This window comes from Ambystoma mexicanum, chromosome 14, assembly GCF_040938575.1.
Source record: "Ambystoma mexicanum isolate Mex_15411 chromosome 14, UKY_AmexF1_1, whole genome shotgun sequence".
Lineage (NCBI taxonomy): Eukaryota > Metazoa > Chordata > Amphibia > Caudata > Ambystomatidae > Ambystoma > Ambystoma mexicanum.
Genome location: NC_090940.1, coordinates 170,555,559 through 170,579,082, shown reverse-complemented (window position 1 = coordinate 170,579,082; position 23,524 = coordinate 170,555,559). Strand labels below are relative to the sequence as shown.

The 23,524-nt window shown below is 50.2% G+C and overlaps 1 protein-coding gene across 2 annotated transcripts in view; it reads left to right on the top strand.

Moving 5' to 3' along the window:
• Nucleotides 1–23,524, top strand: part of ZNF106 (zinc finger protein 106) — a 693,205-nt gene that overhangs the window by 547,376 nt on the left and 122,305 nt on the right. For both annotated transcript variants that reach the window (XM_069638825.1, XM_069638826.1), the window contains one exon: nucleotides 18,265–18,456. In XM_069638825.1, the coding sequence (XP_069494926.1) occupies nucleotides 18,265–18,456 (192 nt within the window). The remainder of the gene's footprint in view (nucleotides 1–18,264; nucleotides 18,457–23,524) is intronic.

Below are 23,524 nucleotides of genomic sequence, written 5' to 3'. Positions count from 1 at the left end.
AGAAAGAGGATATCCGTCCTACATTATTAGAAGGGCCTACAAAAAGGCCGCTAATATAGCAAGAACAGACTGCTTATCGAAACATACCACGACTACTTTAGATAAAATTACTTGTGTGTCCTCTGTCACACCAATTAGCAATGACTTAAAGAAAACTATTTTAGCCAACTGGAAAATGATTAACACAGAGGACTTTAGTATTCCTCCCCCTCGTTTTGCATTTAAACGCCTTACCAACATCAAAGATAAATTGGTCCATACTTATCCAGTGCCTAAATCCAGTCCTAATGCTCAATCCACATTGTGGCAATTACCCCCTGTAATAGGACACTTTAAGTGTGGGAAGTGCAACATGTGTCAATTTACAAAGAACACTAAAACCATAGATTTGAAAAGCAGAAGCTGGAAATTGGATTTCTTCAGTAATTGTGCCACCAAATGGGTGGTATATTGCATTATATGCACATGTGGACTTATATACATCGGCAAGACCAAACGTCCGGTGCGCACAAGAATTGGGGAACACCGTGGATGCATTAAAAACAACATGGCGGATAAACCACTGGTACAACATTACTAAAAGATGAAACACACACATAATGACATCTTCTGGTGTGTGTTGCAAAAAATGGACTATCACCCTCGGGGAGGTGACCGTGATAGGAAACTACATAAACTAGAACAAAAGTGGATATTTAATTTAGACTCGGTTAAACATGGTCTAAATCTGTATATTGAATGGGGACTATTTTTGCAAAAATAATTTTCATAGCGTTCCGAGTGCACCCATGGACTGAGACTAATATTAAAATAAGTCATGCTGGTTTTCCTTTTCTTTCTTTCTTTTCATCTTTTTCACTGGTTAAAATGTGCTATTCAGTCTGTCTGTAGCGTAATCAGAGTTTAAGTGCCCTTTTAAATATGTCCGCCTAATAACAGATACTTCTAGCTTTCCTCACGCATCTCAAGCCACGTAATTTGCTAGAAACGTGAAATCCGTGATGGTGATATGAGGAAACAACAGTTTTGTTTGGGATGTTGGTGATAATCGTTGAGGCAAGGCGATGCGAGTCATAATTCTCTGACTACAAGTCAGATATAAGTAGAGAGCAAGTTCCTTATGTGCAATCACTTTCGGTTTAGTAACCGCGTCCGCGCACGTGTGTTGTCTCTTTATTAGAAAACGTGCGAGTCGAGCGGCAACAAATGCCTGCACCCCGCGGTTGGATGAAAAACGAGTCTGCGGCATCGCAGAGACGGCAGAGTGAATTTATGCTGGTATGTGCTTGTGCCTTAAATCATGCTCAAGTCTGAGACACATTTATGGTAATCATAGTTAATTTACAGTCCGTTAGAACAAACACATCGACATTGACTGTTCTATTTTCGTGTTCCTTTTCCATTTAGATAGGAGTAAGCCATAACGTCACTTTTTGAAGTGGGAACAAGTGCCCACACAGAGAACGAAGGCCATGAAAACGTAAGGATCGGCATTCTGAATGACTGCCGGTACGTTATGTTTGGATTAGAATTTACTACACGACACTGGCAAAATATAGTTACCTGTGTTGAAAGAATATCACGAGTCTGTGAAAATAAGATTGCTTCATTCCCTCCTTTCTTGTTAAATGACAGTCTCTCAATAGCCCAGCAAGAGTGCATTGTTAATTGAAAATAAATGAGTGAGAATAGGTATATGGAACCTATGTTTTTCCTCTTTCTTCGATAGTAAGAAATGATAGGCTGAATAAAGTATGCCAAAAGAAATATAAGCACTATTTTGTGATATGATAAGCCAAATTACAGGCCTGATACATACCAAGCCGCTAATGCTACTGCATGGCTCTTGTGTGTGTTTTCTTTTAAATATAAACATACCCACCAAAACAGATAGCAAGGTTAAAACATAGGTTCTCTGCTAGAAATACATGTAAAAAATAATAACAGGCTCTTTTTAGTAATTGATTTTGTGTTTTCCGTGTTTTTAGATACATCGAGACATTGCACACTTGATTGTGTGACAAGTTGTACTTGTTAATATTGTGTCCTGAAAAAAGCCTTACATACACGACTAATTGACAAAAATAAGGAGAAGTCGGTGTGAAAGTACTAAGGCTGGAAACGTATGTGTGCACGTCGACACAAAGGAAGTGGGGACGCTTTAGCAATATAAGATCAGGCTATTGTGAAGTCACCCACTGTGCTACTAACATCACTATTGTCTGACTATCAAACACTATGTGAACACATCATAAGATGTAAATTATATGTCTCTTTTTATTTGTGTTTTTTATGTATAATGAGTTGTACAAACGTGACCTAACGGTCTGTTTCATTAGCCTACCATCTCTTTATATTTGTTAAAAGATTGATGGTCTCTGAGTACATGGCTTTGGTGTGAGAGCTAGTTATGTTGACCTCTGGTGAGGATATGTAATGGTAATTTCTTGGAAACCCCTTTTTTGTTTCTCTATATACCTGGTCTTCGTCCAACAAACCCCCATAAAAAAGAGGATTCATGCTGTAAAAGCATGCTCACTATTTTTGTATAAAACCTGCTGGAAAAGGGCGCAATCTAAGTTGTCCCCCTTCTCCAGGTTAACAAGGGTATTCAGTGTACTTCCTTGTACCCAAGGATCTCCACCATGCGCCTTGTTTGAGACCTGCGCTCTGCGAACAAGTATGTCAAAACTCAAAAGTTCAGGATGACAACACTTCAGGAGGTAATCCTACTGCTGCAGTAGGGGGATTACATGGCCACATTACACATTAAAGGTGCATACTTTCATATTTCAATGTTTCCAGCGCACAGAAAGTACCTCGTTTCATGATGGAGGACACCCACTATCAGTTAAAGGTTCTCCCCTTCGGCATTGCCTCAGCGCCAAGGGTGTTCACAAAGATACTGATGGTAGTGGAGGCTCACCTGCGTAGGCAGTCTATCTCAGTCTACCCCTCCCTCGATGACTGGTTCATAACAGGGGATTCGTACAGAACATGCCAGACAAATACCCAAAAGACAGTAGATGTCCTCTTCAACCTAGAATTCTCATCAACGAAAAGAAATCCAGTCCAACCCCCAGCCAGGTCAAACAGTTTCTGGGGGCTCTAATTCGGACAGAAAACGGGCTGGTTAGGTGACTGTACGCAAAGCCATGCCACTGATGACGGTGTTAGCTTCCTGCGTCTTCCTAGTTCCTCGTGCACTTCTGCGCATGTGCCCCATGCAAGAGTGGCTATCGAGCCAATGGTGACAGGCCAGCGGCACAATCTAGTGGTTGTCTCGGCAGCTCTCGTTCAGTCTCTGCAGTGGTGGTCAAGAGAAAACCTTCTGCAGGGGAAAACCTTCACCACCCCTCCCGCAGTACGAGCCACTCTCACCAGAGACGCATCTCTGTCAGGGTGCGGGGCTCACCTCCTTCAACAGACAGTGCACAGCGTGTGGCCTCCAGCAGTAGCGTCCAATCACATTAACCTGTCCGAACTGCTAGCAGTGTTAGGGGAAGACCGTTCTAGTCATCACGGACATTTCCACAGCCATGAACTACTTGAACAAACAAGAGGGCACTCGCTCTCTAGGGCTATCCAGACTGTCTCAGAACATCTGGAAGTGGGCACTCAAACACGTGTTCCTCCTCTCACAACATGTTCCAGGGAACTCAATCTTCTGGCAGATGTACTCAGCAGAGACTTCCCCCCACCCGTAGACCACGAGTGGCGGCTACAGGAGGACATTTTACTCCACGTCTTCGCAGAATGGGTGTCCCAGAGATCGACTTATTCACTGCCCTTAAACGCCCATTGCCCATACTACGCCCCCTAGATACCCACAGAACCGCTCAAAGGAGAACAGTCTCTGCATAACCTTGTCCGTGAGATTTGCCTGCGCTTCCCCCCCCCCCCGATTCCCCTTCTGAACAGATTAGTGCACAAGATGCACCAGGAACCAGTCACAATGATCCTGGTGGCCCCTATGTGGGCCCGCCAGCCTTGTTTCTCCGATCTCATGGCAATGTCAGTCTCCCCTCCCAGGAAGCTGCCTGGTCCGTACAACATTCTGTCTCAAGATCAGAGAGAGACTCTGCATCCATGTCCTCAAACACTCAATTTAGCAGCCTGGCTCCTATGGTCATAGAGTTTGGGCAGCTTCAACTCCCTCAGAGATGCATGGACATACAGAGTGGCACAGAAACCTACCACCACACATTGCTACACCAGTATGTGGAAGCAATTTGTTACCTGATGTAATACCAATGGAATCAATCCTATTGATTGCTCCTCTAAAGATATTGTCCTGTACCTAACTCACCTGTTAGATTCAGGACTGGTTTTCAATTCTCTAAAGGTCCATTTAGTTGCTCTTTTGGCCCAGAGCAGGGTTTTGTGGTGGAAGATTCCTGTGATTAAAGCCTTTATGATGGAGGAGGTAAAGAGACTTCATCCGCCTATCTCCAACTCAGCTCCCCGATTGGACCTGAATGTTCTTACCAGACTAATGGGACCCGCCTTTGAACCATTGCACAGGGCTAGCCTTAAGGCACTCACCTACAAGACCGCCTTCCTGGTGGCGATCACCTCTATAAGGAGAGTTAGTGAACTGCAGGCCCTTTCAGTTCAGGACCCCTTCGTCAAATTCATCAGGACAAGGTGGTTTTGCACACACACCCACGCTTTGCGCCCAAACTTTTCTCAAAGTTCCATGTAAACCAGTCCATAGAACTACCCAACTTTTTCCAAAACACCACTAACGTGCCACAAAGGGGCCTCCACACACTAGTTGTGAGTTGAGCGGTATTTACTATCTGGAAAAAAACAAAGCCACCAAGAAAGACAAACTGGTTCTTCGTATCAGTGGCTGCTGGTAAAGAAGGGGACCCTGTCTCCGAGCCAGCTATTTCCAATTGGATTGTAAACTGCATCACCTGGTTTCTCTCTTGCCAAAAGAGATCTACCCTTCATGCCTAGAGCTCACGCAACTCGGGGGCTACCATAGCAATGTTCCTCTAGATTCCATTTGCAAGGTAGCAACCTGGAGTTCTGTACACACCTTTACACAACACTACTGCCTAGATACATGCTCTAGGCCTGATTCTCAGTTGGAAGAAGCAGTGCTAAGACATCCCTTTGCTACTGTTCCTTCACACATCCCACCACCGCCTCTGGGTACTGCTCGCTAGTCTATGCACATCATGTGATTCTAAGCTGGTCCACAAGCATCAGAAGACATACATTACTCACCGTAATCGTATTTCTGATGATTGTATCTGCTTAGATTCACATGCGCCCACCCTTCCTCCCTTGTTGGATTAGAAGGAACATAGACTTCTTACACCTCTTTTCTGTACTCGCTCACGCAGGATACAAGGCTCCCTCATGGCAGAAAAAAACAACCGGTGGGACCTTGACACGTGAGGAATTTTGGGTACACAACACGTCACGTTAGGGATAGTGTTACAGTCACGACCATGTCGATGTCCCTTTCGATCTTTGAAAAAAATACTCTGCAATTACCACTAGATGTCGGACTACATGCACAGCATGTGAATCTAAGCAGATACAATCGTCAGAAATACGATTACAGTGAGTAATGTAGGTCCTCTATTTTATAGTGAGTGTGTGACAATATTTGCTTAGAGGTTTGCTTTGCTTAGTGTGTATATTAAAGGCCTCATAAAACGTAGTATATTTTTGTACTTGCCTGTTTAACTGGAAATTTTGATGATGTTCAGTGTGGACTCATTGTAGCCCTAGACCACTTTGACACGCCCCTTCTGAGTCTTAGCATTGCCCCTCTGCTACATTACCTTGATTGGGTTTGGCAAGACTTCAGTGCCTTCAATGTTCGCCCTAATAGGTTGGCTTCCTAGAATCCAGCCCATAGTGAATTTTGGAAATCCATCTTAACTGGGGAACCAAAGCCCAAGTTGTTTTTGTTGCAAATATATCCAGCTGTTCCTGTGCTGCGTTTTTTCAAAGCCCCATTTTCACTGTGAGAATATAAAAAGGCAGTGGGCCAAAAACTGCTTTTTATTTTGTTTTGTTCTGTCTATCCAGCAATAGACATCCCCCGGAAGAAGTGTAAATTGATATGAAGGCCCCAAGCCCAGTTTTGAACCAGTTTAGTCACACAAAACACTTAACTGTGGTGTCCAGGCTTTACCCAGCGAAAGTGCATGTATTATATAGCAGTTTCTGATCAGAGAGCACAGGAAGACTGTCAAAAATCAATATGGCCAAAAGGCAGCCATTTGGAGTACAACATGCTCAAAATGGCATTGTTAAGGCCAAATTAAATTTTTGGGAAATGTTACGGTCACCTTATAGGGCCTCTTACCCTTTTGCTTTTTCTCCTTTTTTTATTTTTGGATCACCAACCTATTTTTGGTAGCCAGTGGATTTTTACCGAAGTTGCTCTGCCATTCCAACCTTTTTTTGGCTCATTTTGAGTGTATGGTCTTGGTCACCCATAAAGCGATTTACTGCTTTGGTTGCGCAATGTACTTTTTTGGTATCCATGTATTCTCTAGCATGGGGTCTGGCATGGATTCACATGCTCATGAATATTCCCCGTCGTCAGGCCGGGAATCCTCGGTATAGAAAAAATCAGTATCAGTTTCGTTTCTGATCTGTCTTTCTCAGTAGTAACCAATCACTGGTCTCTGGGTCATACTGCCCCCAGCCAATGACTGTCCTCTCCCTAAACCCCGCCCATGGCAGCTATCCTCAGATATTTACCGCACGTTCAAGTGTTGGGAGTCCTCGTGCTTAGCTCTCGAGCTTTTGCTGTGTTTTCGCGCTTTTTTCAGGAGATTTTCTCATTTTTTCGGTTAAATAGAGCCTCAAGCTCCACCGTTTCTACTTCCGATCAACGGGGATCCGTTTCAGAGTTTCTACGCCCCTCAAGGGTGAAGATTTCGTCGAGTTACGCTTTTGGAGGATTCCAGAAGTTCCGAGGCCCACCCCGGACATGGCCCAGGAGAAAGGGAGCTGGACGCCCGGGAAGCTGTTCAGGACCTGCCCTGGATGCCAGCTTCAGAACATTTTCAAGGAGGACGAGCATTTGTTATGCCTCTACTGTCTCCATGAGGACAAGACGCACAAGGAAAAGGACTGCGCGTTTTGTGGGAACATGTCGGAGCGGACCATGAAGGATCGCCACCTCCGTCTCGCCAACTGGCTGTAAGGTAAGAGCCCGCCAGGCGAGAAGAAGAAAAAGAAGTCCGAGCGGTCTTCTAAGTCCTGTGAGGGTGCTCCGGCGACGGGGGCCCAACAAAAGGCTAAGCACCACGAGTCCGCGGGCACCGGGAGCGCCGAACGGTCGGGCTCCTTGGCTGCCAGGCAGGGCGCATCCTCCCCGGCGCCATCAACCATGAGCCAACGCTCTGGCTCGGGTAAGAGGAAGTCCGAGAACCCGGCGAAGATTCTGGAGAGGCCCCGGTCGATCTCGAAGATTCCGGCAGAGGGGGAGCGAGGCTCGGACCCTCCCCCCAAGGTGAAGGCCCCAGGCGTACAGAAGGTGACGTTGGCCTTAATTCACCCTGCTAAGACCTCGATTGAGGATGTCGCCGCGGCCCTGGCTCAGCCTGTGGAGGCTACACCAGTGGAGGCGCCCTCAGGTACCAGAGTCTCCCTGCCACCGCGGAGGGAGTCGTTTTTCAGGCCCATCGAGAAGACCCCCACGAAGTCCTTGTTGGAAAGGGTGGGGGAGGGGTTGGTGGCCGTCGTGGATACGGACACGGCCTCTGAAGAGGAGCTCATCCAAGTTGTGGAGGAGGCCCAGCCCATCGGGAGGGATCCCGACGAGGGTGACGCAGACGAGGCTCCTAAAGAGCCCTCGCTCCTGTCGTTTCCGGCGCCGCAGGACACCTCAGCGACCATTTTGTCAGCCATCTAGTCCTTATGCTCGGAGATAAGGACTAGGTTGCCCCTTCCCCCGACGGAGGTACCTGAGCCAGACCCGATGGAGGAACCGGAGCCAGGACCTTCGGAGAGCCCACCACTTAAGAGGAGGAGGACGCATCCTAGGCCTCCTCTCCCGCCTCTGCGGCCTTCTCTGCCTTCTCCCCGGTACACTACCCACGGGGATGATACAGGCATGGACACGACTACGACGGGTACGGATGACGACGGAGGCGACGACGGGACGTGTCCCCCGTCGCCCCCTGCCCGGGCGTCCCCGCCCGACGAGATTGGATCCTTCCATGCTATGATTTCCAGGGCATCGGAGCTCTTCCAGCTCTGCCCCGAAGAAAAGAAGGAGGGGTTCCTTTACCAACGGTGCAAGGCTAAAAGGAAGACGGTCCTCGCCGTACCGCTTCTTGATGACATCTGGGATGAGGGGCTCGCCCTCTTCAAGAACCCTGCCACGGCTCCTGCGAAGAGGGACCGGTACGAGAAGAAGTACCGGGTCCCCGACGCTGCCCCCTTGTGCCTTAGGGCGCAACCTATCCCGGACTCGGTTGTTTCGGCGGCGGCCAAGAAGAAAGCGGGGGGCATCGGCCTCGACTTCAACCTCCCCTCCGGACGGCGAGGGTAGGAAGCTGGATGCGATGGGACGACGGGTCATCTCATCTGCAGCGACGACCATCAAGGCGGCCAACGCTCTGGCCATCGTAGCCCGCTACGACAGGGAGTTGTGGTTCAAGATCGCCTCTCTGTTGGACTTCCTTCCGGATGCCAAGAGGGCTGAGGCCCTGGAAATCTTACAGGAAGGTGAGATTGCCTCGGACCACGCCATTACGGTGGCAATGGACATCGCCGACACCGGTTTCCGTCATTTGGGCAACAGCATTTGCCTGAGACGACGAGGATGGCTCAAGGCGACGGATTTCCGCCAGGACTTTCAGACCAAAGTTTTGGACATGCCTTTCGATGGGAACAACCTTTTTGGCAAGGCGGTTGATGAATCCTTTCAGGCGATCAAGACGGACACGGAGACGGCCCGTGCACTGGGTGTGCTCCAACAGCGACGGCCGTCCTTTCGGAGCTCCGGAGGCAGAAAGGGTGCCTCCAAGGGAGCCGGCAGCAGCTCCTCTACGTACCATGAAGCGGCAAGGTCTTCGTCGCAGGAGGCCTAGAGGGGACGCGGCAAGTCAGGTGGATCCCGCCCTCGTCGCCAAGGTGGTCAAGGAGGCAAAGCGGCCTCCAAGCAAGGTTCAACCGACCGTCGGATCGGGCCCCGCCGAAGCACCCCGGTGGGAGGCCGGCTGACGAAGTTCGTTGGCGTGTGGGAGTGCATCTCCACTGACCGTTGGGTGCTGGACGCCCTGGCCCTGGGGCACGCCCTTGAGTTCCAGAAGAGGTGCCCCCGCATTCCTCCCGTGGCCAGGAAGGAAAATCACGTCCCTCAACTGCTGTTGGAAGTAAGGGCGATGCTCAGGAAAGGTGCCATCGAGCTCGTCCCGAAGAGGCTTCGGGGCTCCGGAGTTTACTCAAGATACTTCCTCGTGAAGAAGAAGATAGGAGGATGGCGTCCCATCATGGACCTGCGACGACTAAACAAATACATCAAGGCACAGAAGTTCCGGATGGTCACCCTCCAGCACGTGCTGGGACAGCTGGAGGAGGGCGATTTCCTGTTGTCGTTGGACTTGGAGGATGCTTACTTCCACATCCCTATTCTAAATAGACACTGAATGTTCCTCAGGTTTGTGGTCAAAAGGCGGCACTAACAGTTCAAGGCCCTCCCGTTCGGATTAAAATCGGCGCCCAGGGTGTTCACCAAGTGCCTAGCACCGGTGGCGGCGCGGCTGCGCCTGCAGGGGATCCACGTCTACCCCTACCTGGATGACTGACTCATACGGGCAAGGACAAGGGAGCTCGCCGTGGCACACACTGCGAAGACCGTCCAGCTGCTCACGGACCTAGGGTTCTCCATCAACTTGCCAAAATCCCACCTGGTCCCGTCGCAAGTCGCCCTGTTTCTGGGAGCACAGCTCGACACAGTGGCGCGGCGGGCCTCACCGTCGGAGGAAAGGATAAGGACCATCCTAGGAAAGGTGCAACGTCTGCTGGCCACGGATGTGGCCAGCGTGAGGTCTATCAAGTCCCTCCTCAGAATGATGTCCTCCTGCATTTATCTGGTGCGCCACTGCAGACTTCAGATGCGGCCCTTGCAAGAATTCCTCGACGCCTACTGGATCCAGACGATGGGCAGCTTCGAGGACAGGATCCCGCTCAACGAAGCGTTCCGTCAGGCGATACGATGGTGGGGTGTCCGCGCTCATCTGGCAGCGGGAAAAGATTTCCAAGCCCCGGCCCACCAGGTGACAGTGATGACGGATGCCTCCCTGGAAGGTTGGGGAGCGCACACCGGGGGTCTCCACGCGAGAGGCCTTTGGCTCCCGGAGGAGAAGACTCTCCACATCAACATCTTGGAGCTTCGTACAGTGTTCTGGGCCCTCAGGTCCTTCCTTCCGTCCCTCAAGGGCAAGGCGGTGAGGATCTTCACCGACAACACCACCACAATGTTTTACATTCGGAAGCAGGGCAGAACCAGATCCCCTGCCCTATCCAAGGAAGCCCAGGATCTGTGGCATTGGGCCGTCACCCAAGGGATGTTTCTGGTACACTTTCATCTGGCAGGGATAAAAAACACCATCGCCGACTCACTCAGCAGAGAGCTACGCTCGTGCCACGAGTGGGAACTGCGCCAGGATCAAGTGAATCGACTCTTCCGACGATGGGGCAAACCCCAGATCGATCTCTTTGCGACGGCGACGAACTCCAAGTGCCGGAGGTTCGCCAGCAGGTTTCCCCAACCGAGGAGCATAGGCAATGCTTTCTCGTTCCCCTGGGACGGCCTGTTCCTTTATGCATTCCCACCGTTGCCATTGCTACTCCGGCTCGTCAACCAGCTCAAGAGGTCCCGGTGCAGGATGATCCTTGTCGCACCAGCGTGGCCGGGGCAGATCTGGTTCCCGGACCTTCTGGACTTGTCAGCGTCCACACCAGTTAAGCTGCCGACGGACGCGGATCTTCTCTCTAGAGAAGGAGGCGCCATTCTTCATCACGAACCAGAGTCGCTGAACTTGCAAGCCTGGCTCCTGCAGCACTAGAGTTTGGAGGATACGACATCCCGGCCGACTGCAGGGAGGTTCTTGCAAAGGCCAGGGCATCCCCAACTCTCAAGTGCTTCGGACATAAATGGAAGAGGTTCTCTGTCTGGTGCCGTGCACAGAAGATTAACCCAGTGCGGATTACGGCCCCTCAAGTATTACCGTACCTACTGTCTTTGGCCAAGGCTGGTCTATCTCGCGCTTCCATCAAGGTACATCTGGCTGCCGTCTCACTTTACACCAGAACTACAGGACGGGCGTCCTTGTGGTCTCATCGTCTGGTGAAGGAATTTATGAAAGGACTGTTCCGATCATTCCCGCCGGTGAAGGCCCCTGCCCCGGCGTGGGAGCTCAACGTGGTGCTAAATAGGCTCATGGGGGCCCCATTCGAGCTTATGCATTCAGCGCCGTTGAAGTTTCTGTCGTGGAAGACAGCATTCCTCGTGGCCATCACCTCTGCACGACGAGTGGGAGAGATCCAGGCCCTGTCTTGCAAGCCTCCATAGTTGATTTTTCACGACACGAGGGTGGTGCTGAGGACGCACCCCTCCTTCATGCCCAAGGTGCCGTCAGACTTCCACCTCAACGAGCCCTTGGTGTTGCCAGTTTTCTTCCCGTCGCCTTCGTCGCCGGCTGAGAGGACTCTGCACTCGCTGGATGTAGCTAGAGCGCTGAAGTTCTACGTGGACTGCACGAAGAGTTTTCGGAAGACATCACAGCTGTTTGTGAACTTTGGACCTGTGAATCAAGGGAAGGCTCTCTCGAAGACTTCCATTTCCAGATGGCTCTCCGGCTGCATCATGCACTGTCACCGGTTGGCAAACCGACCGTTGCCAGGCCGTCCGAGGGCCCCTTCGACCAGAGCGATCACTGCTACTACGGCGTTCCTGTCTGGTGTGCCCCTGCTCGACATCTGCAGGGCCGCTACTTGGAGGTCGACGCACACCTTCACAAGATTCTACTGCGTCGACCGGGATTCCAGGGAGGAGTCCAGAGTCGGCCAGGCAGTGCTGCGCAACCTGTTCGCCTAAGGTGAGCCTGGTGAGGAGGGAAGAGTTGCTTAATGTCGAGTTGTTGTATTGCTTGATATTGAGCCTTTTGCCACCTCCCGTGTTTGTGCATGTGTATACTGCTGTGTATTCTTATATTCATGAGCATGTGAATCCATGCCAGACCCCATGCTGGAGAAGGAACAAGTTACTTACCTGTAACTGTTGTTCTCCAGCATGGGTCTGGCATGGATTCACATGCAAACCCTCCCGCCTACCCCTCTGCGGCTCGTCACTTGGTCATACTGCCACTTCACGTGCTACCAAATCTGATGATGGCTGCTAGGGGCGGGGCTTAGGGAGAGGGCAGTCATTGGCTGGGGGCAGTATGACCCAGAGACCAGTGATTGGTTACTACTGAGAAAAACAGATCAGAAACGAAACTGATACTGATTTTTTCTATACCAAGGATTCCCGGCCTGACGACGGGGAATATTCATGAGCATGTGAATCCATGCCAGACCCATGCTGGAGAACAACAGTTACAGCTAAGTAACTTGTTCCTTTTCTAAAGTCGTGCTGTTGGCGTTGTTGTTTTAGGGGTTTTCTTTGTTCAGGGCTAAAACAAGGTAAGCTTGAAATGCCCATGTACCACGTGTGCTCTTTGTGAGCCCTGTGATGCAGCCTCAGTATTGATTTTTTTACTGCCTAAGACCAGTCAAGATCCCTCTGTTGTCCATTACACATGTGATAGGGGTGATATGGGTAGAATAGCACATTCATGGATCAAACGGATCATCTGCCCTCCTGACTCTTTGATCTGTTCTTCTAAAGTTACTGGTGGTCTAGCTTGGGCCCTCCACTGTGAGTGGTGCTATTTAAGGGGAAACCTGTACCTAAGTGGTCTTTCTATTGAGAAGTAGGTTTACTTCCCTGCAGGAGCATGTCCCTCCATTGTTGCAATTTAAGGAATACATTTGGCCTTACTGGCTGAAGGGGAGTTCTAGGCTGATCTCTGGTTTGGGTTTTCAGTTTCTGGATGCCATCCTGGTCCTCCTCTGTCCTTAGTGGGTTCCTTTTGTGTGCTGCACCAGACTTTCCTGCTGTGTCTGTTTTTAAGAGGAAGGATAGCTCAGGGGCAACACGTTTGTCCTGGAAGCAAGACAACGTGGCACAACACAGGTTCGAATCCCGATCCCACGCTTAGAAACCACTCGCTGGTATTAAGCTTGTTATAAATGAACAATACAATTAAAATAAATAAAATAAACAGTTTTGCCTCTTGCTTCCAGTTTTACTGCCTAGGTCGTTAGAGAGTTTTACTAAAGTCCACCTGTGGTAGGACTATAGAAGACTCACATTTAGGAGTACAGGGCTCCAACTCTTAGGTTCGGCCTGAATCACCCAAAAGGTTTGGTGTCAATGGACAAGCAGCCAGGCTTTGTCTAGGAGAGAGAAAGCGGTAGATGTGTACTAAGACCTCAGGGCACACCTATAATCAAGAATACACTTGTACACTGTAATTTGATGAAAAATATGGTTATTTATTATAACTACTAAGGCAACTAACACAATATTAAGAGAACAGGTAAGTAAACTTATTCATATATACAACAAGATATTTGTTAATCATTACTCAAGGAATTCGTAAACTGTTAGATGAATACAGGTAAGTAGTTAGAGTAGCAAATCAATTCTTTAACCAACACTTAAGTAATGCAACAACGATACTGGTAAGTAATTTTTATTCAACCTACACTTTAAAAAGTCCAACCCTATCTGGGGATGAGTGTCTCAAAGTCAGATGGGACGGTGGGTGACCAGGTCCTGTGGGTGGCAGAACAAAGGAAGGCAGACGCTGTCAAAGATGTCAAATCTAGCAGGATTCTTCACGCTTGCAGGTAGGTAAAATGTTTAGTTACAAGATGTTTCAGAGAGGTCAGGTAGACCCTCTGAAGGATTGTTGGCCACAGGGCCGATGTCCTTAGGCCAGGGTGAACACAGTTAGTCCGCCCCAATTGGTCTCAGGAAGCTCCGGAGGAGTCTGATTCAACACAGCAAGCACCCAGGTAAGCACCTAGGAGTGTGGGACAGTACCTTTTCTTGATGAAAGATGGTGGTGCTACCAGCGGGTCCTCGGGTGAGGCGACAGCAGCTCCTGTTTCTAAGAGGAAGGATAGCTCAGGGGCGACACGTTTGAAAGAACTTTTGGCAGGAGCAGACAGTCGGCTTCTAGCGATGGGACGCCCAGCAGACGATCTTCACGATACTGGCTTGTTGGGACTCGGCACAGGCTTCAATTTAGCAGTGGTTGTTACATGGCAGGCTTTTCTCTGTTTCCCGAAACATCTCAGAGCGGGAAAGAGTCACTGTAGGTCCAGCAGGATGCCCACAAAGTTCCAACTGAAACCGTGCTTCAGGAAGCGATGCACAGCAGATTGGTCCAGGTCCCGGGTTATTGCAGCCCAGGACGGTCGCAGTACTTCAAGGGACGGCTCAAAATGCCGGTTGTCTCGAGACTGATTGGGCCCACCAGTCCAGGGGAGGAAGTAGTCCAGTCTGGATCTTCCCTGTCGATCAGAAGAGGAGGTTGGAGCAGCAGCTGTTACTCAGCAGTCACTGGAAGTGGCTGCAGACGTCCTCCTTCCTCGTATTTTTCATTCCATGGGTCGACTCTCATTTGCTCCAGGACCCTTGCCATTATGCAGGAATCAGCCAATCAGCAGTCAGGCCAAATCAAACTTTGGATGTTGGCTGTCCCAAGGGACAGCCAGCCTCCCAATCAGAACTGGATTCAAGCAGACATACTGAAGGACAAAGACCTGCAGAGTTTCATTGTAATCCTAGCTTCCTGTTTTAAGAGTGAGCAGGCCCACCGCACCCAGGTCAGCAGAAGAAGGCTCAAGAAAGGACAAGTCATCAACAGTTGGCGAAAAAAGAAGACCGGCACCATTTTAGTACAAAGGTGACCCATGTATCCCTTACTGCACCCGGGAACAGCAGGCTGCATGTACGTTTTACTAAAATCCCCTATTTCCTAAGCATTCAACCCCAAACAGAAGTAAGGGATATAATCCCCTACTCCCTTAGCCTTCGACCCTAAACATTAGTAAGGGAAATACCAATCTACAACATATCCATTTAGCAATTAAAAAAAGTTTGATAAACAGAATCATACCAAGAACGACCACAGACCAATCGAGATGAAAGGTAAGGATGTCCCATCAATAGCACCTTGGCCCACAGTGTAATCACAGGCAGCAATAGACCACCGATAGTTGATAGAAAGGGAGCGGGTGAAGGTAACAGCGCCACTCTGTGTGGGGGATATTGCTCACCCAACCGGGTGTAATAAGCTCAACATAACATAGCTGCGGACCAGCCCCGCCACTGCCCTAGAAACTAGACCGTCAGGAAAAGAAAGAGAAAGAATACACCTACCCATATGACAACCGGATACATAGAACAAGAATTTCAAGGATTAGGAGACATATAGCCCACTACCCCAAAGCTCAAATTTCTGCATACTGAACTCGCACAAAAACCCACACAACCACTTCCCGCACAGCAAACCGCACGCACTTCACCACACCGCAACAACAAACAATCAACACATAAATCGCACCAAGAGCACACAAGGACTCGCATCGATCCGATATTCACACCCAAACTCAGCTCACGGTCAAAACTGAACTGAAGCTGCCAACAGGACACCACCTTCTCACTTTCCTATGCCCTCTTCACCTCACCAACCCACCCCACCTCCTTGTTTGCAGATCCGCCTGAGTTCCGTTGGTGATGGTGCGCTCTATAAATACCTTTAACATTAGCAAAATTGGAAGAAAAGTATCTGCATGCCACCAGCCACAAAATGTAGAGGCGAAGTTGAAAAAGGGATGCAGTGTGTCCCCTCAGCACTCAACATAAGGTGGGATGTGCTGATTCCACAAAATAAGAGTCGGGTAGGATAAAAAGTATTCCCACCTGTCCTTGGTAATGTGTGTTGCCACAGGTTCAAAAAGGGCCTGGGAGGTAGAGTAAAAAGCTGAGTGAGTGTGGAAAAAGCATAGGACTCACTCAGAAGAACTGATCAAAATCCAAGAGTCCAGCAAAAAGTGCGGGGGGGGGACTAACAAGAGGGGAGAATTATGCACTAAAAAGGAAATTCTACCTAACAAGTCATCCTGCCTTGGTGCTGGGAGCTGCTACTGCCTGAAAGGGTGTGAGACAGCTGATGTGAGAAATGCTTCGTTAATTTTAAAACAATTATTTTTTAACAGGCACCAGACTAAAAGGACATATGCAAAGACAGTGCTTGCCATAGGAGAGACGATTACAGCCAATAAGTGTTTATCGGCTCTGTTGCTGCAAACGCTGCCATTGTATTTTGCCTTTCAGTCGGGTGCTCCTTTCAAGAAATAAATGCAGCACCACGCTAAATTGGCTGGCAATTGTTCTTCAAGCGGAGGGATGTACCCTGCCTCCCCTGACCCCCTCCCATACCCCCACCAGGCATAGACCAAAATAGGTATGTCTTGGAATTCTTGAAATATAAGAAGCTTCTTCTGAACTGGAGGGAGATCAAAAATGTTCTCTGTACTTTTTTTGATTGTCCTGTAAGGATTTATTCTCCCGATTCCTTCCGCCCTGTTCCCTTCTCATTCATGATCTCCTCTTGGAGACCCAAAATTTGGTTGCGTTATTGGAGGAGAGATGTGCCAGATAAAAGACTGGAACCTATGCTTTTACTTTGGCTTCATTGCCGTTGACAAGTGTGTGATTCTCGGAAAAAAGAAATAATGGGAGTCTCCGATCATATCGAACTACAATTCAATCTTTTCTTCCCAAATTGTTGAGTATGCTAACTTTTGAACATATTTGTTTTCCCATAAAGAAGTCACCTCTGTTTGATTGACGGATATGCTCCCATCCTTATACCAGAGCCTTGCAGGATTTATTTCCTGCTGTTTGTGGCAGAGGGGTTTGGATTGCACTTCAAATACAAGGTGCCAAAGATATTGTGGCTACAGCAATTGGACGTCAGAGCAAACCCATGTATTCTCACCTCAATGACTGGCTACTCATTTCACCTTTTCACAATGCCCACAAGAAGCTTTAGAATGTCTTTAGCGGCCTGTTGAAACACGGACTGACTTGTAATGTGTCATAGTATTTCTTAGTAGCTGTCTTTCATAGAAGCAAGCAGGTTTTGTAAATGAGGAAATGTATTTTCTCAAACAAGAAGTGTTGCGTTTCAACAAATGGATCTATGCTTGTGCCACAACTTTGCAGTGGCAGTTTCTGAGAGCTTTAGGCATCATGTGTGCATATAGATCACATGGCACCCTTAACATTGTAAAGGACTTTTGGAACCTGAGATCAATAGAGGCATGCTTTGATCTTCCAACCCCTGTACCTCCTAGGTACTGCCCCTACACCTCAATTTGCATAAGAAAAAACGACCAAGTATTTGCGTCTTCAAGGAATTGATTCTATGCAAATGCAGACTAGCGGTTCTTTCCACCAGGTTTTATACTGTGCAAGTGTGTGAAAGTGCAACCTATACATGTGTACAGCACCTGGAGTCCAGATGAGGCCATTGAGAACCAGTCTCCTCGCCACAAGCGCCTAACACTGTGGAGCAGCTTATTTGACCCCACCTTTCAGCCTGAGAAACATGCACCTATTGAAGCCATAGTAATGGTTTGTATCCAGTTTCTTCACAATGTTGTGCTTTAAAATGCCCCATTTCCACCCATTATTTTAAAACTTTCTTGGTGGAAGAATGGTCGCAAAGTCCACCAAAATGCATCGGGCTCCTTGATTTTACAAATTTCTTTGCTCTGAAATGGCATGTGTATTTTGACCCCTCCTTTATCAAAGCCACCACAAGACATTTGCTTCTGGTTTGGATGCTTTCACTCAGACTGTTACAGGTAAGTGACTGTACCCTTGGTTAATTTTTTGCTACTTCTTCCCCCACATTTCAATTTGTGGTATTCAGTGCCATGACATTTGGATGGAATCTGAACTAAAAGGGCCAGAATTACTGCAGTACACTATATTACATTTTGTTGTCCCCAACGCGTTCAGTTTATTTGGAACGTTTCAATCCTATATAAAACAAAAATATTTGTATCACAGAAGGGAATACTGTTTTGTAGTGTAAATAGCACATTTTGTAGTTCTAATAATTTTCTGCAAATTGTCTTTTCTAGAGTGGGAAACAGCTGGATACATTTGAGTGCCATGGCCCCCGAGCTGTCAGCTGCCTAGCCTCTGCGCAGGAAGGAGCCCGTCGGTTATTGTTAGTGGGGTCCTATGATTGTACCATCAGCGTTCGTGATGCTCGAAATGGGCTGCTTCTCCGCACCCTGGAGGGTCACAGTAAAACTGTGCTCTGCATGAAGGCAAGTCCCTCACACTCGCCAATGCTTCATTATAGATGAAAGAATATTGCTTTCTAATGTGATATTTTTGAAAAATTTGCAATATTGTATTGAAAGAATTACTTTATTTGAGGACAGTGCCATGTACCGCAGCTATGTGTTGGAAATGTAGCTTGGTGTGGCAACCATCAGGGTTCCGTCTTGGAAATTGTCTGAGGTGCAATGAGTAAAATCAAGCCATGAAGCAGCACTTATGCATTTTGAGTCTAGCAACTGCGATAAAAATGTGCTGCACTTGGAATTTTGCCACTGTTAAGTTTAGCTGTATTTTGAAACCATCCAGGACACATGGGTACATGTCAAACTCCATGCTTATCGAAGATAGCCTAATGCATGGCCACCCACCCACACATATCTGCTTTCATACATTACTTTAAGACACATCGCAGACCACCTCTGCCATAAGAATACAGCTATCCCCCGCCACAAAAATGTGGTCTAGCTGGACACATAGTCTCCTTCACTCGCATACTCTCCAGACTACCTCACAGCTCCCATCCACATGCCAGCTCGACCTCGGTAGCTAATAGGGACTTGGTCACCCGTACCTACCTTTGTATTGGCTAAAATGCACACATGCATTCTAAACTCCTCTGACAAATTTCCCATATCTTGGACTTTGGTCCCCCGAAGGCGATCACCTACAGCATTTTGAGGCCATTCCAGTGGGAACATTACATACTCTTATGCCCTGTCCCCTTTCCTCTATACTGCATGGGCCTCCCTCGCTAGGAACGGTAGACAGAACCTTTTTCACCAGAAAAACCTTTCCCATTAAATTTAGAGGAGTGCAGGGGCGCGGCCCTGGGACCATGCACTCCCCGGACTCCGCCCACCGGCGCCACACCCCAGTCCCCTTTTCCGCGTTGACAGGAACGGGCCGATTTCACCAGCGCTCCTGGATTTGGCTTCGGCCATGTAATACCAGAGGTCTTCAGCAGGTGTCCAGTCTGCGAGGTGCTCTTCCCTACGTCCGATCCCCACCTCTTTGCCTCTGCTACCTTGGCCCCGACCACGAATGGGAGGGTTGTTTCCGCATGCGACGAACTTACACCACATGCTCTGAAGAACAGGCTAGCTCAGTTGAGGGAGTTCTTCGAGAAGTCGCCTCCAGAGGACTTGAAGGACTACGTCAGACTTAAGTCAAGCCCCAAGGTAGGCCACTTTATTCAATCGCACCCCGCAAGGGCGACTCCTTCCCAAGGACACACCTGAGCAGGAGGAACCTTTAAGGTTCTCGCACCAGCACAGGTACTGAGGCTGATCCAGCTACCGACCACTATGCCGAGGGGTCACTAGATTCTTCCGGAGACATTGCTGAGGGTCTGCAAGGTTCTTTTGCCAGGTGTATACCCAAGGGGCTACGCCCTAGTACCGGCCAGATGTCTAAAGGGGCGCCTGCACGCAGCACTACCGGCGATACAGCCGAGGGCAACACACCTACCAGGCCCTGTCCTGAGGTGCAGGGTAGGTCTCATGCTCCACCGCCAAGAGTCCTGGAGGAGGCCAGACCCTGTGAACCAAGCATCACGACTTCGGCACGTGGCTTGCTGCTCGACAAGATTGCCACTGCGCCAGACAAAATGGCAGCTCGTCTGATATCGCCCCTGGGAATGGAGCAGGTGGGAGGACAAGTTACAAGGTGAGACTGGTGTGAACCAGGTACGTGGCCTACAGCTTCTCCAGCATGGGATCTGGCATGGATTCACATGCTCATGAATATTCCCCGGTGTCGAGCTGGGAATCCTCGCTAAAGAAAAATCAGTTTGTTTTGTTTCTGAACTGTCTTTCTCCTAACAACCAATCACTGGCCTCTGGGTCTTACTGCCCTCAACCAATGGCTGCCCTCTACCTAGAGAGCTTTACCGCATGTCCAAGCTCTCGAGCTTTTACTGCATTTTGCGATTTTTCTAAGAGTTCTACTCTATTTTTCTTGTCAATTGAGCCTCAAATGATTTTTTTCATTGAGTTTCGAGTTTCTTCTTGGAGGATTCCAGAAGCTTCTTCAAGGCCTACCCCTCGTGGAAATGGCAGAGGAGAAGGAAGACTCTACACCTCTGTTCAGGATTTGTCCAGGATGTGGCCTGCGGAACATTTACTTGGACGATGGGCACTCTGTGTGCCTCTACTGCCTGCATTCGGACCAATCCCACGTGGAAGACGACTGCGTTTTGCCAGGATATGGTCCCCCGCACCATGAATGGCTGGCGCAGGCAACTGAGTGTCTCCAGGCCAAGGCCCCTGCTGTGGCTGGGTCCTGGCAGCATGCCTTCCCCATCCACAAGAAGTCTGAGCGGTCTTCTAAGACCTTTGAGGGAGCCCCGGCGACGGTGGCCCAACATAAGGCCAAGCACCGCAAGTCCGCGGGCACCGACGGCGCCGTTTTGACGGGTTGCCCGGTGGCCAGGGGGGGGGGGCACAGCGTCTCTGGCACCTTCGAGCACGAGCTAACGCTCCGGTAAAGAATTAGAAGTCGGACTACCCGGGTAAGCTTCTGGAGAAGCCCCGGAAGGACCCGTCGGAGAAGGACAGGAGGGAGCAGGGCCTGACCCTCGACAATGCCATCCCTTGAAGGCGTGGTGGCGTCCCTAGCGAAGGCCGCGGACACAGGTTCGAAGGGTATGGCCCCCAAGACGAGAGTCTCCCTGCCTGCCAGGAGGGAATCGTTGTTTCAACCTATTGAGAAGACGTCAGAGAAGGTAATGCCCGTCATCTCCCTGAAACCATCTCCCCTGGTCGAACAGAAGGGGGAGGCACTGCAAGGCATGGACATCTCCTCTGAGTAGGAGCTTTCCACTCTCCAGACCGTTTTGGAGAAGAAATTCGTCGAGGCCAAGGCCTACGGGTGAGACCCCGACGAAGGAGACGTCGAGAGTGGCGACGAGACCGACGAGGAGGAGCATGCTGTGGAGGAGTTGGAGGACCCCACACCGTTGCTACCGCCACTTCAGCAACCACCTCAACCCCCAGCGGACATTTCGGTGGACATTCTCCTGGCACCCCACACCTTGTGTTGTGAGATCCGGATGAGGATGCCCCTTCCGCCGACTGAGGACCCTGCAGCGCCGGTAGATCCCACGGCGCCGGGACCATCGGGTGTGCCGCCTACCAAGAAGAGGAGAGTGCATCCTCCACTGCCTTTTCACCTGTCGCCCCCCCCCCTCCCCTCCACCAAGGGTGGATACGGACCCGGACACAGCAGCGACTGGGATGGGCACAGCCGATGACGGCGGGTTAGGAGACCTCCCGTCTCCGCCATCCAAAGCCTACCCGCCCGACGAGATAGGCTTGTTCCATGCCCTGATCTCTAGGGCCTCGGAATTGTTTCAGCTGACCCCCAAGGAGAAAAGAAGGGGGTCCTGTACCAACGTTGCGAGGCAAAGAGGAAGACCGTGCTGTAGATCCCTCTGTTGGACGACATTTGGGACGAGGGACTGTCCCTTATGAAGAACTCGGCCCCCGCGAAGAGGGACCAGTATGAAAAGAAGTACAGGGTGCCGGACTCTGCCCCCAAGTGTTTGAGGTCCCAGCCTTCCCCTGATTCAGTAGTCTCAGTGGCGGCGTAGAAGAAAGAAATCCTCTGGCTCAGCGGCGTCAACGACCTCCTCTCCCCGGACAGCGAATGGAAGAAGTTGGACGCCATGGGACGAGTCATCACATGGGCAGCGACGACCATCAAGGCGGCCAATGCCCTCGCCATCATGACGCGCTACGACAGGGAGCTCTGGTTTAAGATCGCTCCCCTCCTGGGCTTCCTTCCCGAGGACAAGAGAGCAGAAGGTTTGGAGATCCTACAGGAGGGCGAGGTGGCCTCTGACCATGCCATCACAGTGGCCATGGACATTGCCGATACAGGTTTCTGCCAAATGGGCAACAGCGTTTGCCTTCTTCGGCGGGGATGGTTGAAGGCCACCAACTTTCGACAGGAGGTGCAATCAAAGGTATTGGACATGCCTTTCGACAAGGATAATTTGTTCGGAAAGACCCTGGATGAGTCCCTCCTGGCCATCAAGGCAGACACTGAGATGGCCCGTGGCTTGGGCACCCTGCAACAGCGACGGCCGTCCTTTCGGACCTCCAGAGGAAAGTCCCATGGTCCCTTCCAGGGCTTCGGTGGAAGCTCGTCATCTTGCTGCCAACCGTCCCGCTCTTCGGCCCAGGAGGCATCCACGGGCCGCAGCAAGTCCGGAGGAGGTTGCCGTCGTCGCCAAGGCCCCCAAGCCGGCACCTCCACGGCGAAGCAGGACTGAACCGGCCGTGACATCGGGCCCCCACCCACGCACCCCAGTGGGAGGCCGGCTGGCAAACTTCGACAGCGTGTAGAAGACCATCTCCAACGACCGTTGGGTGCTGGACGCTCTGGGGCACAGACACTCTGGAATCCCAACGAAAGTGTCCTTGCATACCACCCATGGCCAGGCAGGAAATCCTCGTCCCTCAGCTTCTACTAGAGGTGCGGGCTATACTGAAAAAGGGCGCGATAGAGCTCGTCCCAAAGAGGCTCCGGAGTGTACTCTCGGTACTTCCTCGTCAGGAAGAAGACTGGCTGTCGGAGGCCCATCCTGGACCTCCGCCGCTTGAACAAGTACATCAGATCCCAGAAGATTCTGATGGTGACCCTTCAGCACATGCTTGGACAGCTGGAAAAAGGGGATTTCCTGTCACCGCTGGACTTGGAGGATGCCTACTTTCACATCCCCATCCACAAGGGACACCGCAAGTTCCTGCGCTTTGTGGTTCAAGGGCAACACTATCAGTTCAAGTCCCTTCGGATTAAAGTCAGTGCCAAGGGTTTTCACCAAGTGCCTGGCGCCAGTGGCGGCACAGCTGCGTCTGCGAGGGATCCACGTTTACCTCTACCTGGACGCTGGCTCATCCGAGCAAAATCAAGGGAGATCGCCGTCGCTCACACAGCGGAAACCGTCGAGATGCTGACAGAGCTAGGATTCTCGGTGAGCTATGCAAAGTCTTGCTTGGTGCCATCGCAAGACGCACTGTTTCTGGGGTAGCGACTCAACACAGTGTCATG